The sequence below is a fragment of the Puma concolor genome, chromosome A1 (genome assembly GCF_028749965.1).
Source record: "Puma concolor isolate L17-30 chromosome A1, mPumCon1.1.hap2, whole genome shotgun sequence".
NCBI lineage: Eukaryota > Metazoa > Chordata > Mammalia > Carnivora > Felidae > Puma > Puma concolor.
The window spans coordinates 212,870,012-212,886,168 of NC_141667.1; the positions used below are offsets into that span (position 1 = coordinate 212,870,012).

Here is a 16,157-nt window from a genome sequence, read left to right on the forward strand (position 1 = left end):
TTCTTACCAATAAGATTGCTTATGTTTGTGATTGTTTTATATATTTGGGTTCTCCCAAATTCAGTGCATAGACATTTATAATGGTTAGCTCCTCTTGATGGATAGACCCCGTAACTATTATATAATGCCCTCCTTCATTTCTTGTTACAGCCTTTAGTTTAAAATCTAGTTTGTCTGATGTAAGTATGACTACTCCAGCTTTGACTTCAGTAGCATGATAAATGGTTCTGCATCCCCTCACTTTGAATATGAAGGTGTTCTCAAGTCTAAAATGGGTCTTTTGTAGAGAGCAAATAGATGGGTCTTGTTTTTTTTATCCATTCTGATACCCTGTGTCTTTTGATTAGAGCATTTAGTCCATTTACATTCAGTGTTACTATTGAAAGATATGGGTTTAGAGTCATTGTGTTATTCGTAGGTTTCATGCTTGTGGTGATGTCTCTGGTCCTTTGTGGTCCTAGCAACATTTCACTCACAGAGTCCCCCTTAGGATCTCTTGTAGGGCTGGTTTAGTGGTGATGAATTCCTTCAGTTTTTGTTTGGGAAAACTTTTATCTCTTCTTCTATTTTGAATGACACACTTGCTGGATAAAGGATTCTTAGCTGCATATTTTTCCTGTTCATCACATAGAAAATTTCCTGCTACTCCTTTCTGGCCTGCCAAGTTGCAGTAGATAGGTCTGCTACTACCCTTATGTGTCTACCCTTGTTTGTTGAGGCCCGCTTATCCACGGCTGCTTTCAGAATTCTCTCTTTATCTTTGTATTTTTCCAGTTTCACTATGATATATCATGCAGAAGATCGATTCAGGTTATGTCTAAAGGGAGTTCTCTGTGCCTCCTGGATTTCAATGTCTTTCTCCTTCCCCAGATTGGGGAAGTTCTTAGCTATGATTTGTTCAAGTATACCTTTGGCCCCTTTCTCTCTCTCTTCTTCTGGAACTCCTATGATATGGATATTGTTCCGTTTCATTGAATCACTTACTTCTCTAATTCTCCCCTTGTGATCCAGAATTTTTTTATCTATCTATTTCTCAGCTTCATCATTTTCCATTAGTTTATCTTCTGTTTCACCTATTCTCTCCTCTGCCTCTTCAGTCCTCCTTGTGACCACCTCTTTTCTAAATTCTTGTTAAGGTATGTTGTTTATATCTGTTTTGAGCAATTCTTTAGTTGTCATTTCTTCCTGGAATTTCTTTTGAGGAGAATTCTTCTATTTCATCATTTTGCCTAGTTTTCTGTCCCTTATGTGTTTTAAAAGCTTGTTATGTGCCCTGCACCTACGAGCATTACTATATTAAAGAGGGGTCATATACTTTCCAGGGCCTGGCCCTTCAGGAGGTGTTTTTTAGAGAGTGTGACTTTCTCTCTGTTGTTGTGACTTTGGTTACTTTACCTCCCTATTCGTAGTGATGTTTTGGACCCTCCACCAGGTGTGCTCTGATTTGTTCCTTGAAGTAGCCCTGGAAAGGAACACAAACAAACAAAAAGCAGACAGAAAACATGTAAAGACACTAACAAAAAAAAAAAAAAAACCAGAAACACCAACTACAAGTAAAGAACAGCATGGAGGCAGTGCTGATGAAAGAGTACATACAAAGAAATGACAGGAGCGGGGCAAAAGAAAAAATAAAAATTGACCAGGCAGAGAAACTGTATGTCTTAATCCAGAGAGAGAGAGAGGAAAATAAAGAAGGAGGTGGGGGAAAAAGAAAAGATAAAGTTGTCCAGACAGACAGACAATATGGCTTATTCTAGAGAGAGAGAAAGGAAAATAAAGGAGGTGTAGAGTATGGAAGACAGTGGATTAAATATGTCTGCTTAAACAACTCAACAACCAGAGTAACCAGACTAGAGGAGGGAAGAGAGAAGAAGGAGAAATAGAAGGAAGAATGTATCTATATAATAAGAATTGTCGGAGAATTAAACCAGGCAACGCAGCAGCACAGGTCTGGAGGAGGGGCCATCTGGGTCTATACCGCTCCAGTAGATAGGCATTATCAGGCACGGAGGGGCATGGTTTGGTGTAGGTGGGTCACGCCTCCACTGTGGGCCCCAGGGTCCGATCCCTGAGGCCCCACCTTGGTGGTGGTGGTGAGGAGAAAAATAGCGACACCCCAGTCTCTCCTCCATGGACCAGATGTCCCAAACCACTCTGTTCTAGCCATACTCACTGTGCCGCTGGCCACACAAAGAAGTTTGTCTTGCTCTGCCAACTCCCATGCCCTGGCACTTGGCTGGGATTCAAACTCTCACTCTGTACTGGAGAAGCACCGCTCCATGCTGCCCAATACATTGTCTCTGGCTGATGGAAGCAGGCGGGGTTTGTCCTGTCCCACAGCACTACAGGGAGGGGATTGCTTTCTCCTACTGCAGACTGCACCCCGGAGCTGGCTCCCCCCCTCCCCAGGTGCATGATCTGGGCAGCTGGCCCCAGTCCGGAGAAAGCCCCTCAGAGTTTGGATCTTTCTCCGTCCTGGTCTGAGGTTTTTCTGTTGTCAAGATACAGTCCTATGCTTCCCCAGGCTTTCTTTCTCTTCCCCTTGTCTCTCCACAGAAGGGGATCCCTCCCCTCCATTCTTTTTATCTCTCCCCGTTCACCATCATGTACCTGTGGCCCGTCAGGTTGTCCCAGTGGGTCCCTGGAAGCAACCCTGTCTCTTTGCCTCCCAGACTCTTGGAGTTCAAAGTCCTTTGGCTTCAACACTGCTTTGTTTGAGAGACAAGGGAACTTTGGATCCCCCTACTTCTCCACCATGTTGGCCCCTCTCCTGGTCCTTTTAATTAAAGGAGAAATTCCCACTTTAGAACATTAATAAACATAAAGTCAAATGCTACCTGAGTGGATTTAACATCTAAAGAAAGATCAAAATTTTCTTTAAAGACAGTGTGGAGTCAATTGTAATAGTCATGAACAAGTTCATCAAGCTTTTGTGTGCTAATCTGAGTTTTGTTTCAGTCAACAGGCTTAGGAAGAGCGACTGTAATTGCTTGGTGATTTCCAACAAGTTTTCTAGCATCTTACCACAAGTTAGATGTTTGTTTTTCTAAATACCCTTCAGGATATTCTCCTCTGGCTGGTTCCATCCAGTGTTTGGCCTGGTTCTCACCAACAAGCACATGGAATAATTGGTATAAATCTGAGAAACCAAAGTGGTAAATTTGAGTAACTGTTGAATTCTTCAGCAAACTTATTGGGGTCCTCAGTCACTTTAGGGAACTTTTTAACTATGGCTTACAATTCAGCCTTAGTCCAGGGAACAAGGAACTTGAAGTTTATTTAGTTCCTCGGAAAACTTAACTTTAAAGAAGCAGGTTTTAATAGGTTCAGGAGAGGACGAAGCAGAGAGATTAAAAGGCAAGTTCAGCAGAAAGAACAGACAAAAGTGTTGCCAGAGGTGGGTCCTGAGCATAAGATGGGTGCAGATGGAGGGAGGGAGAAAACGGCCTCAGAAGCCATTTTGATGGCTTTTGTTCTGATGGCTTCAGTTGTTTGTTTGCCTCAGTTGATTTGTAAATAGCATCTTGCAAAAAGGCAAACTTAGTATCCTGAAAACATATGGAACCCTCAAGGTACAATTTAAAATAGGCATCCCAGAGATACAGAGTTTGCCGGACAAACACAAGATAAAGGAATTCATGACCACTAAATAGCCCTACAAGAAATGTGAAAGGGGACTCTGCATGGATAAACCATAAGTAGGACTAAGTAGGAAACACAAAAGCAGTATAAATAAGTATATTTAAAATTCAGTCAAGGGATTCACAAAATAAATTATGTAAATAAATTCACAAAATAAACATAAATTATGAACCATATACCTAAAATATGGGCATGGGAGAGAGAAGGGTAAAGAATAGGTTCAAATTTAAGTGACCATCAACTTAATATAGAATGTTACATGCAGAAGATATATACACACCCATACATGTATATACACATACACAAATTACCATTATATATACATCCATGTATATATATATAATGGTAACCATGACTCAAAAACCAGTAATAGATATGCAAGGACTAAAGAGAAAGGAATCCAAGTATATCACTTAGGCCAGCTAATCATGAGAAAAAAAGAGAAGAAAGGAACAGAGAAGTACAAAAACAACCATAAAACAAGTAACAAAATGGTAATAAACACATACCTATCAATAATTACTTTGAATGCAAATGAACTAACTTCAGTCAAAAGACATAGAGTGATAGAATGGATAAAAAAGCAAGACCCATCTATATGCTGCCTACAAGAGACTCATTTCAGACCTAAAGACACCAGAATCAAAGTGAAGGGATAGAGAAATGTTTATCATGCAAATGGATGTCAAAAGAAAGCCCAGGTGGCAATACATGTATCAGACAAAATAGGCTTTAAAATAAAGACTGTAACAGGAGACAAAGAAGGACACTATATAATACTAAAGGGGACAGTCCAACAAGAACATATAATAGTTGTAAATATTTATGCACCCAAAATAGGAGCACCCCAATACATAAAACTGTTAATAAAAAAAGTAATTGAAGGTAATACATTAATAGTAGTGTACTTTAAATTTTTTTTAACGTTTATTTATTTTTGAGAGACAGAGTGTGAACAGGAGGGACAGAGAGAGGGAGACACAGAATCTGAAGCAGGCTCTGAGCTGTCAGCACAGAGCCCAACACAGGGCTTGAACCCTGTGATGAGAGATTCAATGAGAAACAATGAGATAATGAGCTGAAGTCAGACGCTTAACTGACTGAGCTACCTAGGTACCCCAAAAGTAGAGCACTTTAACACCCCACGTACATCAACAGATCATCCAAACAGAAAATCAACAAGGAATCTGGCTCTGAATAACACATTGCACCAGGTGGATTTGACACATGTATTCAGAACATTCCATCCTAAAACAGCTGAATACACATTTTTTTCAAGTGTACATACACCATTCCCCAGAATAAATATTATGCCACAAAACAAGTGTCTCACAGAAAAGATTGAAGTCATACCATGCATCTGTTCTGAACACAGTGCTTTGAAACTAAAAGCCACAAGAAAAAACCTGGCAAGAGCACAAATACATGGAGATTTAATAACATGCTACTAAACAATGAATTGGTCAGTCAAGAAATTAAAGAGGAAATAAAAAATAACATAGAAATAAAATGAAAATACAATCATCCAAAATCTTTGAGATGCAGCAAAAGCTGTTCTAAGAGGGAGGTTTATAGCAATACAGACCTACCTCAAGAAGCAAGAAATATCTCAGATAAACAACCTCATACCCATAGGAGCTAGAAAAAGAAGAACAAAATCCAAACCAGTAGACGGAAGAAGTTTTAAGGGTTAGAGCAGAAATAGTAACTTAAAATACAGTAGAACAGGTCAGTGACACCAGGAGCTCATTGTTTGAAAAGATCAACAAAATAAACCTTTTACCATACTTACTCACCAAAAAAAAAAAGACTCAAAATCAGCAGTGAAAGAGAATAACCAACATCACAGAAATACAAAGGATTATAAGTGAATATTACAAAAAATTATATGCCAGCAAATTGGACAACCTAGAAGAAACACACAAATCTCTAGAAACATATATATAACCTCCCAAACTGTCAGGAAGAAATAGAAAATTTGGACAGACCAATTACCAGGAATGAAATTGAATCAGTAATCGAAATACCTCCCATAAACAAAAGTCCAAGATGAGATGGCTTCACATGTGAATTCTACCAAACATTTAAAGAATTAATACCTAGTCTTCTCAAACTATTCCAAAAATCAGAAGAGGAAGGCAAGGTTGCATATTCATACTATGAGGCCAGGATTACCCTTATACCAAAACCAGATTAAAACACTGCAGAAAAAAGAATGATAGTCCAATGTCTCTGACGAATATAAATGCAGAAGTCCTCAACAAAATATTAGTAAACTGAGTCCAACAATACATTTTAAAAATCATTCACAGTCTAGTGGGATTTATTCTGAGGATGAAAGGGTAGTTTAGTATTCCCAAATTAATCAGCATGACACATCACATCAATAAGGGGAATGATAAAAAGCATGTTATCATCTGCACAGATGCAGAAAAAGCATTTGACAAGGTACAACATTTATTCATGATAACCCTCAACAAAGTAGGTTTAGAGGGAACATAGTTCAACATAATAAAGGCCATATATGGAAACCCCACAGTGAACATCATACTCAGTGGTGAAAACCTGAGCTTTTCCCTTAAGATCAGGAGAATGACAAGGATGTGCCCACTCACCACTTATATTCAACATATTGTTGAAAGTCCTGGACACAACAATTAGACAAAAACAAAAAGTATTAAAATTGGAAAGGAAGAAGTAAAATGTTCACTGTTTGCAGATAACATGATACTATATGTAGAAAACACTAAAGTTCCACCAAAAAACTACTAGAACTGGTAAGTGAATTCATTAAGGTCACAGGATACAAAATCAATATATAGAAATACGGGGCACCTAGCTGGCTCAGTCAGTGGAGCATGCAATTCTTGATCTCAGGGTCGTGACTTCAAGCCCCATGTTGGGTGTGGAACCTACTTAAAAAATGTTTTTCAGGGGCGCCTGGGTGGCGCAGTCAAGCGTCCGACTTCAGCCAGGTCACGATCTCACGGTCCGTGAGTTCGAGCCCCGCGTCAGGCTCTGGGCTGATGGCTCAGAGCCTGGAGCCTGTTTCCGATTCTGTGTCTCCCTCTCTCTCTGCCCCTCCCCCATTCATGCTCTGTCTCTCTCTGTCCCAAAATAAATAAATAAATAAATAGATAGATAAATAAATAAATGTTGAAAAAAAATGTTTTTCAGAAATCTGTTACATTTCTATACACATAATGAGGTAGCAGAAAGAAGTTAAGGGGAAAAACCCCTTTTAGTGTTACACCAAAAAATAGTAGAAACCTAACAGTAAACTTAACCAAAAAGTAAAAGAACTAAACTCCCAAAAGCTATGAAACACTGGAAAAAAAAAAAAGCCTATGAAACGCTGATAAAAGAAATTGAAGAGGACACACACAAATAGACATTACAAATATTGTTAAGATGTCTATACAACAAAAAAAAATCTGTAGATACAATGCCAACAGAACTAAAATAAATACTAAACTTTGTATGGAACTACAAAGACCCCAATAGCCAAAGCAGTCTTGAAAAAACAACAAAACTGGAGGTATCACAACCCCAAATTTCAAGATGTACCACACACCTGTAGTAATCAAAACAGTATGGAATTGTCACAAATATAGACACATATATCAATAGAACGTTATAGAAACCCAGAAATGAACCCACAATTATATGGTCAATTAATCTTTGACAAAGGAGGAGTGAATATACAATGGAAAAAAGTCTCTTCAATAAATGGTGTTGGAAGAACTGGATAGCTACATGCAAAAGAATGAAACTGGACCACTTTCTTACACCATACACAGAAATAAATTCAAAATAGATTAAAGACCTAAATGTGAGACATGAAACCATAAAAATCCTAGAAGAGAGCACAGACAGTAATTTCCCTGACGTTAGCTGTAACAAAAATCCTAGAAGAGAGCACAGACAGTAATTTCCCTGACATTAGCTGTAACAATTTCTAGATAGGTCTACGGAGGCAATTGAAACAAAAAATAAACTACACCAAAATAAAAGCTTCTGTACTGCAAAGTAAACAACGAAGAAACATGAAAGCCTGCTGAATGGGAGAAGATATTTGCAAATTACATATATGATAAAGGATATCCAAATATACAAAGAATGTATACAACTCAACAAAACAAATATTCCAGTTAAAAAATGGGCAGAAGACATGAACTGACTTTTCTCCAGAAGAGACCAACAGATGGCCAACAGACATATGAAAAGATACTCAATATCACTTATCAGGGAATTGCAGATCAAAACCACAATGAGAAATCTCTCACATCTGTCAGTATGGCTAAAAACTAAAATACAAACAATAACTGTTGGTGAGTATGTGGAGAAAAACGGGAATGCAAACTGGTACAGCCACAGTAGAATATAGTATGGAGATTCCTCAAAAAATTAAAAATAAAACTACCATATGATCTGCTGATTTCACTACTGGATGTTACCCAAAGAGTACAAAAACACTAATTTGAAAAGATATATGCACCTCTATATTTATTGCAGCACTTCTTACAATAACCAAACTATGAAAGCAATGCAAGTAGTAGATGAATGGATAAAGAAGAGGTTGTGTATACATACAATGGAATAGTATTCAGTCATTTAAAAAATGAAATCTTGCCATTTGCAGCATCGTGGGTAGATCTACAGGATATAATGCTAAGTGAAATAAGTCAGAGAAAGACACATACTGTATGATTTCACTCATATGTGAAATTTAAGAAACAAAACAAATGAACAAGGAATAAAAGACAATCCAAAAAAAACCCCAGACTCTGAACTAGAGAGCAAAGTGATGGTTATCAGAGAGGAGATGGGCAGGAGGGACGGTGCATGACACAGGTAAAGGGGATTAAGAGTCCACTTATCTCAATGAGCACTAACATACAGAATTCTTGAATCACTGTATTGTACACCTGAAACTAATACTATATGTAATAAAAATTTTAATAAAAAATAAAATAGGCATCCCAGTCAGTTGTGTTTTTGTTTTTCTGCAAGTCACAGCTTTTTTTTTTTTTTAATTTTTTTTTAACATTTATTTATTTTGAGACAGAGACAGAGCATGAACGGGGGAGGGGCAGAGAGAGAGGGAGACACAGAACCGGCAGCAGGCTCCAGGCTCTGAGCCATCAGCCCAGAGCCCGACGCGGGGCTCGAACTCACGGAACGTGAGATCGCGACCTGAGCTGAGCTGACGCCTAATCGACTGAGCCACCCAGGCGCCCCTGCAAGTCACAGCTTTCTAATTTAATTTTGAGTAAAACAAGTTTGTGAAGATTAAAAGTTTCCCATAATAGCCATTGAGGTTCAAAATTACTTTTGGCTAAGTTGATCCATTTAGTTATAAATATACATGCATGAAGACGATAGATTTTTTTTTTTTTTTTTTTTTTGAGGAGAGAGGGAAACAGAATCCCAAGCAGCCTCTTCCCTGCCAGCACAGAGTCCGACATGGGGCTCTAACCCACAAACCGCAAGATCATAACCTGAGCTGAAGTCAAGAATCAGACACTGAACTGATTGAGCCACCCAGGCACCCCAATAAGAGACCCTTTTTTTTTTTATGTTTAGTTTTGAGAGAGAGAGCAAGCATGAATGGGGGAGGGACAGAGAGAAAGAGGGAGACACAGAACTTGAAATGGGTCCCATGCTCTGTACTATCAGCACAGAGCCCAACTTGGGATTTTTTTGTTCTTATTTTAGAGAATGAGTGAATTGGGGAGAGGGGTAGAAGGAGAGAGAAAATTTTAAGCAGGCTCCATGCTCAGTGCAGAGCCCAATGCAGGGCTTGATCCCACCACCCTGGGATCATGACCAGAGCTGAAATCAGGAGTAAGATGCTCAAGTGAGCCACAGGCACTCCAGGACATTAAATTTTAAACATGAAACCAGCCAGAGTCCCAGAAACATGAGAAGTGGGGGGTACCCTCAAGCATTTTGATAACTGTTCTCCCATTTCTTAGAGGCTTTTCTCTAGAGCAGAAAGAAATTTCTAAACAGCACAGTTTCAGGGCGCATGGATGGCTGTCAGTTAAGCGTCCATCTTTGGCTCAGGTCATGATCTTGCAGTTTGTGAGTTCGAGCCCCACATCAGGCTCTGTGCTGACAGCTCAGAACCTAAACCTGCTTTGGGTTCTCTGTCTTCCTCTCTCTTCCCCTCCCCCGCTTGTTCGTTTTCTCTCTCTCCCAAAAAATAAATAATAAAACATTTACAAAAATAAAAAAATAAACAGCACAGTTCCAACAGGAACAGTCTGGTTCTAAAAAGGAGGCAGACCAAAAGCTAGAACAGTTTCAGTAGGCACAGTCTGGTTCCAGGCAGGAGTCAAGCCAGAGACCAGCATGGTTTCATCATGAAGAGTCTCGTGTCCTAAAAGGAGTCAGACCGAAGGCCACACAAGTACTCTCAGAGATTGAAAAAACAAAAACACAAGGCCTGAAAACAGATTGCAAATGAAGCCTGGAGGCTTAAACACAAAGCAGGGCACTCAAAATCCAGGAGAAAACTTACTTCAAACTCTGTAGGTGGTGAGAAGACAGCGTACCCAGTTGGCTCTGTAGATACCATCATCTCTTCGCTCACCAGCCTTAGAGTTGTTGAAGGTCTTCACTAGATCTCATTTTTGATCATCAAGTAATGCTGACTTTAAAAATAAAACTGCCAGGGGCACCTGGGTGGCTCAGTTGGTTAAGCCTCTGTCTCTTGATTTTGGCTCAGATCATGATCTCATGGTTCATTAGTCTGAGCTCCATGTGGGGCTTCATGCTGATGACACAGAGCCTGATTGGGATTCTCTCTTTCCTGTTCTCTCTACCCCTCCCCCATACTCACTCTCTCAAAATAAACTTTTAAAAATAAGTAAGATTGCCAGTTATTTTACCAGCAAAAAAAAAAAAAAAAAACAGGTTTATTCAGTAATACTAGAGAATTGCAGTCCAGGACAAACAAGATAGGGCAAAACCATAGGCAAGAATTCAGAAGGAAGGAGAGGAATGCCCTTTAATAAAGAAGAAAACAGGATGTTGAGAAAGCTGTTATAAACAAAAAAGTCCATTAGAGTAAATTGGGAACTGGAAGTATAGTGGGTTTTCACTGGCTGAGGTGTCAGTGTCTCATTGGCTGGATTGTTGCTTGGGGGAGGAGGAAAGCCTTTCTTCCTCCTGTTGGGATAGCAAAATAGTATCCTTGTGCAAAGTCCCTCTCTTCCCCTTAGGTCTGGAATTGAGAAGTGAGAAGTTGTGAGAGCTTGCCCTGCTGGCCTGACTCCATTCTAAATGAGATTTCCTTTAAAAAAAAAAAAAGGTTTCCTTTAATTAATTTTCACATTTTAAAATATGCATGTGGCAGGGGTGTTTATTTTTTCACCTTTATTATGTTGTGTTCAAATACTATGACCTTTACAGTTCTTGCATTTTGAATTTGGAAATGAGTATGGTTTTGTGGAATTGCTTGTATAATTATTTTTTGTAACTGTTCCAAAGTTATTTGAATAGACATTTCTCTGTAATAGATTTACTTGCAGTCTCTTACCTTTTCTTTCAAATACAAACTTTTAAATCTGTCATAAGGATATATATCCTACTTTACTGCCACTTCTGTTAACCTCCACTTAGGAACTTCGTAGAACCATCATTTCAAAGATGGAACCCTCCTCTATTTTATCTTTCCCATAATTCCCCTTAAGAAATGCTAGGGGCGCCTGGGTGGTTCAGTAGGTTAAGTGCCCAACTTGATTTCGGCTCAGGCCATGATATACAGTTCGTGGATTCAAGCCCCGCATCAAGCTCGGCACTGACAGTGCAGAGCCTGCTTGAGATTCTCTCTCTCTCCCCTCTTCTCTGCCTCTACCCAGCTCTCTCTTTCTCAAAATAAATAAACTTAAAAAAGAAGACTGTTACAGCTTGATCACTCTAACAAAATATAATATGAAGCACCAAGATTCAATGAAATAAATGAATCTCACATCAAATTTTCTTGGATACAGATTCATTTTTCCAGTGACCAAACCCTGCTACACTTCATTCCTCAAATGTTTCTCTCCTTGGCTAATAGAATTTCTTAGTTTCACCTGGAAGCAGAGTGGTCTAGGGGAAAAAAAGACAGATTTTAGGTCAGAAAGGCCTGGGTTTTAATCCAAGCTCTACGTACATAACAGTTTGATCAAGTTATTTAACCTCTTTAAACCTTAGTTTCCTCTTATGTAATAAAAGAATAAAAGCCAAGAATTAATACTGTATCAACTGCAGGGGCTACTAACCTTAGAAAAAGCACCATCGTTGGCAGTCTAAGAAAATAGGGAAGTAGTAAAAATAAAAATGGCATTTATTATATATGTATATAATAATTCTATATGTATATAATCAATTATATATAATTATATTCATATAGCATATTAATATATAATAAAACATTTTACATAATATATACATTATGTGTATATATATATATATATATATATTTTTTTTTTTTTTTAAGTATTTGGTCTTTTGAGAGAGAGAGGCAGAGAGAGAGAGAATTCCAGGCAAGCTGTATACTGTCAGTACAAAGCCCAATGCAGGGCTCAAACTTATGAACCATGAGATCATGACCTGAGCTTAAACCGAGAGCCAGCCACTTAACCAACTGAGCCACCCAGGAGCCCCTAACATATATTTTTAATACAGTAAAGAAAAGTTTTGGAAGGCATGTTTTCAAAACAAATCAGATTTAAGACCAGTTCCAGTGAGAATCCCTATTTGCTGCCTCCCCTCATCAGATTTTGAGGAAATGTTTATCACATTATGATCTAAGATAGATTCTTTCTCAAGTGTTTGTTATATTATGTGGAAAAGTTTTGTTTTAGTTTTGAACTAGCCATTACTAGCCTGAAATTTTATTTTTATACTTATATTCTCTGTTTTTGTTTTGTTGTAAGACTAACAAATTTCCAAACTGTTTTTACATTTTAAAAAAATTAGTGGTGCCTGGCTGGCTCATTTGGTAGAACATGTGACTTGATATCAGGGTGGTGAGTTTGAGCTCCACAGTAGGTGTAGAGATTACTTAAAATCTTAAAAAATATTTATTACAATGCCTAGACACCTATTTTTTTAAACCTGTTTTTATTCATGTGTATATAGGATGGGACATGAAAAGATTTTGTAAAACTATTTTTACAGGCCTTTCTACAGAGTCTTTCTGAGAGGGAAGCAAATTTGTTTTCATGTACTTTTAAGATAATTGACCTGATAGCATATATTAAGTTTTAGCCAACACAAACAAATGGAAAGATATTCCATGCTCATGGGTTAGGAGAATTGATATTGTTAAAATGTCCATACTATTAAAGCAATCTACGGATACAATATAATCCCTATCAAAATACCAACAGCATTTTACACAGAACTAGAACAAATAATAAAATTTGTATGGAACCCTAAAAGACCCCAAATAGCCAAAGCAGTCTTAAAAAAGAAGAATATAGCCGGAGATATCACAACCCCAAATTTCGAGATATACTACAAAGCTGTAGTAATCAAAACAATATGGTATTGGCACAAAAATAGACACACAGATCACTGGAACAAAATAGAGAACTCAGACATAAACCCGTGTTTATATGGTCAATTAATCTATAACAAATATTAACCAGTTAATCTTTTGGTTTCAAGTGATAGAAACTCAAGTTACCTTAAATAAAAAATAGGTTGTTAGTTCAAAGATTCCCAGGAAGGTTCTACCTACCAGGCTGTGAGAAGGGCAGGAATTGCACTCAGCCTGAGGGGTTACTAGAGCAAGTCTTGAAACATTGGCAGGATTCTCTTTCCCCCTGCTGCTCATTGCTCCTTTTCCCTATAAGCCACCTTTATTCTCAACCATTGCAGGATTCCTTTAAATAGGAAGATATATAGTTCCCCACAGGTTTTACACTCTTAGCCACTAAACAGTTAGTTAAACATAATGGTCTTTCTGGGCCATGTTCAAAAGCTCATGGGTGGGACTGATGAGTGTGGCATGACTTAGTTGCTCTTTCAGGGACCAGTTGACTGTGTGGAGGGTGGAATACTGTGATAGGTTCATGTCAGTCAGGTACCAATCTCTAGACTAGTCAACCGATTACTTTCACTAACCATGTGGGTGGCTAGATCTTAGATAGAAAAGGAGTGCTAGGCAAACAGCCATGTAGAGTCTCCTACCCTAGGACAGTGGGATTCCATGGTTTTCATCATGTGCTCTGTAAGCCCCCAGAGCCCTTGTCAGTTCATGGCAAAACCAGTTTTCCATAAATAACTGTCACATATCCACCTTTGCAACTTGTACTGCTAGTTCTGTATAAGCACAAGCATTTCCTTTGATGATACATGCTTTGTGCAGAAGGAATAAAAGAACAGAATTTAAAAGAATAGAATAAAAAGAATTTTCCAGACACTTATCCCCCTAAATAGGTACTCTGTATTTTAAATAATATTTTTCAAGTATTCAAATAGTATTTTTCAAGTTTCCTACTTTGAAATGACTTTTACTTCTATCATTAGAAAGATGATCCTGGGCTTTTGGTGGACTCAGAGGTTAGGTAAAGGTTTGTCTTAGTCTAGTAAATAATGGTTTTATTCTTACTTTCTGTTTCAGTGAGGAGGTAGATTTTGAACTTCCATGCACTGAAAATGAGTGTGTATCAACTTCAGAACCTGATATTGGTGGACAATCTAAAATGGTATTTAAAGAAAAAACAGTCACTTCTCTTGGAATCGTGGCAGATGGAGTGGCCCCAGTCTTTAAAAAGAGAAGAATTGAAAATGGAAAATCTAGAAATTTAAGGCAACGAGGTGATGATCAGTAATTGCAAAAGAGCTTTTTGTACCTGCTTTTCAGACCGCATGGAGACTATACATCTTGAAGCTCCTCTGTGTTTGTTTAAATGCTGAAAATTTAGATTTATTCTAAATGTATTTTCTGTGAATCTAAAATAAATCTTTTTTCATGTGAAACTTATTTTTGCTCCTAAAATGGAAGCCTACCACCACATTTCATTGTAATACAGTGTATTATATTGAGTGTCTAAAAATGCTAATTATGTTGTAATATAAGATGCTATGTATCTGTTACTTAAAACATGGAAAAACAAGGCCTTTATTCCATTCTTACTCATAAGCACATTCTTATCCTGCACCGAAAATGCATTACTTCTGCACACTGATACTAACTTATCCAAGAAATAAGAATCAGACCACATAAGAGAAGATTCACAGGCCTGTGATGGTTCAGTTCTAAGGACTCTGTCAAAAGGCTGATACAGAATGTTTATGTGTGTTGGCCTACCATACCCAGTTTAAGGCTAAGGGCCAAGAACCAGGACTGCAACTCAGGAACTTTAAATGTAGTGCTTAATATGGAATGAAATTTGGACCAAAGGTAGAAATGTGTATTTCCCCAGTTTGGTTCAAAGCAGCAAGCATTGTTTAAACATTATTACTTACCTTGAGCTAGGCATTATGCTAGGAGCTGAGGATATAAAGATGAATAAGATATATCCCTGTTCTTCATGATTTCACATGCTAGCATAGTCCTTCTCTCAGTCATGCACTCTGTTTCAAACAGCCTTATATATACTAGAAAGTAATTTTTCAGGCTTATTTAAAGCTATGTAGATAAAGGCTTGAACAAAAATACTATGATCTCTGACTTCAGTAAAGTTTTAGTATTCCCTTAGACAAATTGGAAATATCTTTTCTGGTTACATTTCTTAACAAGTAGGATTTTCTTATTTTATCCATTTGAAGATGGTTTCTTCCCTTTATTACTCCAAATTCTTAAAATTATATTTTTTATAAATTGTACAGTATTTAACGTTTGGTAGTAAATATTTGTCTTTTTAAGTTTACTAGTAGTGTACATGTAAGAAAATGATAGCTTATTAAAAACTTTATGAACGAGTTTATTAATACTGGATTGGATTTTTTTTTCTAATACTGATCAGAGTTAACAGCATTGGTGAAACAGTATTTGGAGATTTGACTATATTTGATCAGTCTACTTATTTAGGTATTTCATGAATACATAGCGTATGAAGAAATATTTTAGGTTCTCAATAGTGCATTTGTCATCTACCTAAGCAGTACATTTTGGTGTTCGACTGCCCTTAATTGGAGAAAGTAATAAGACCATAAATGGAATGCTGCTTTATTTTACCCCCACGTAGCTCATACAAAATATGCAAAAAACATACCTTATCATCAGGAGCTTGGGAAGATGGTGGATTAAGAGGACCCCAAGCTCACCCTGTCCCACATTTACAACTAGATACCATCCATATCCAGGTCAATAAACCAGAGAATGATCTGAAGACTGGCAGAACAAACCATAGCTAAATATAGACGTGGAGCTACCTCTCAAAGGTCAGGACGGTCAGCTAGGCAGAGGGAGGCTGCCAGCAGGAGAGAGGGAGCTCTCCTGTATGGAGAGAGCAGAGATACAGGCCATCGCACGCAAGGAAAGCTAATCCCCATAAGGTTGGCTTTAA

At 37.9% G+C, this 16,157-nt stretch overlaps 1 protein-coding gene across 2 annotated transcripts in view; it reads left to right on the plus strand.

Moving 5' to 3' along the window:
* Positions 1-14,629, plus strand: part of WBP4 (WW domain binding protein 4) — a 67,423-nt gene extending 52,794 nt beyond the window's left edge. For both annotated transcript variants that reach the window (XM_086711328.1, XM_025924312.2), the window contains exon 10: positions 14,267-14,629. In XM_086711328.1, coding sequence (XP_086567454.1) covers positions 14,267-14,477 — 211 coding nt within the window. In that variant the 3' untranslated portion in view covers positions 14,478-14,629. The remainder of the gene's footprint in view (positions 1-14,266) is intronic.
* The last annotated feature ends 1,528 nt before the right edge of the window (positions 14,630-16,157 follow it).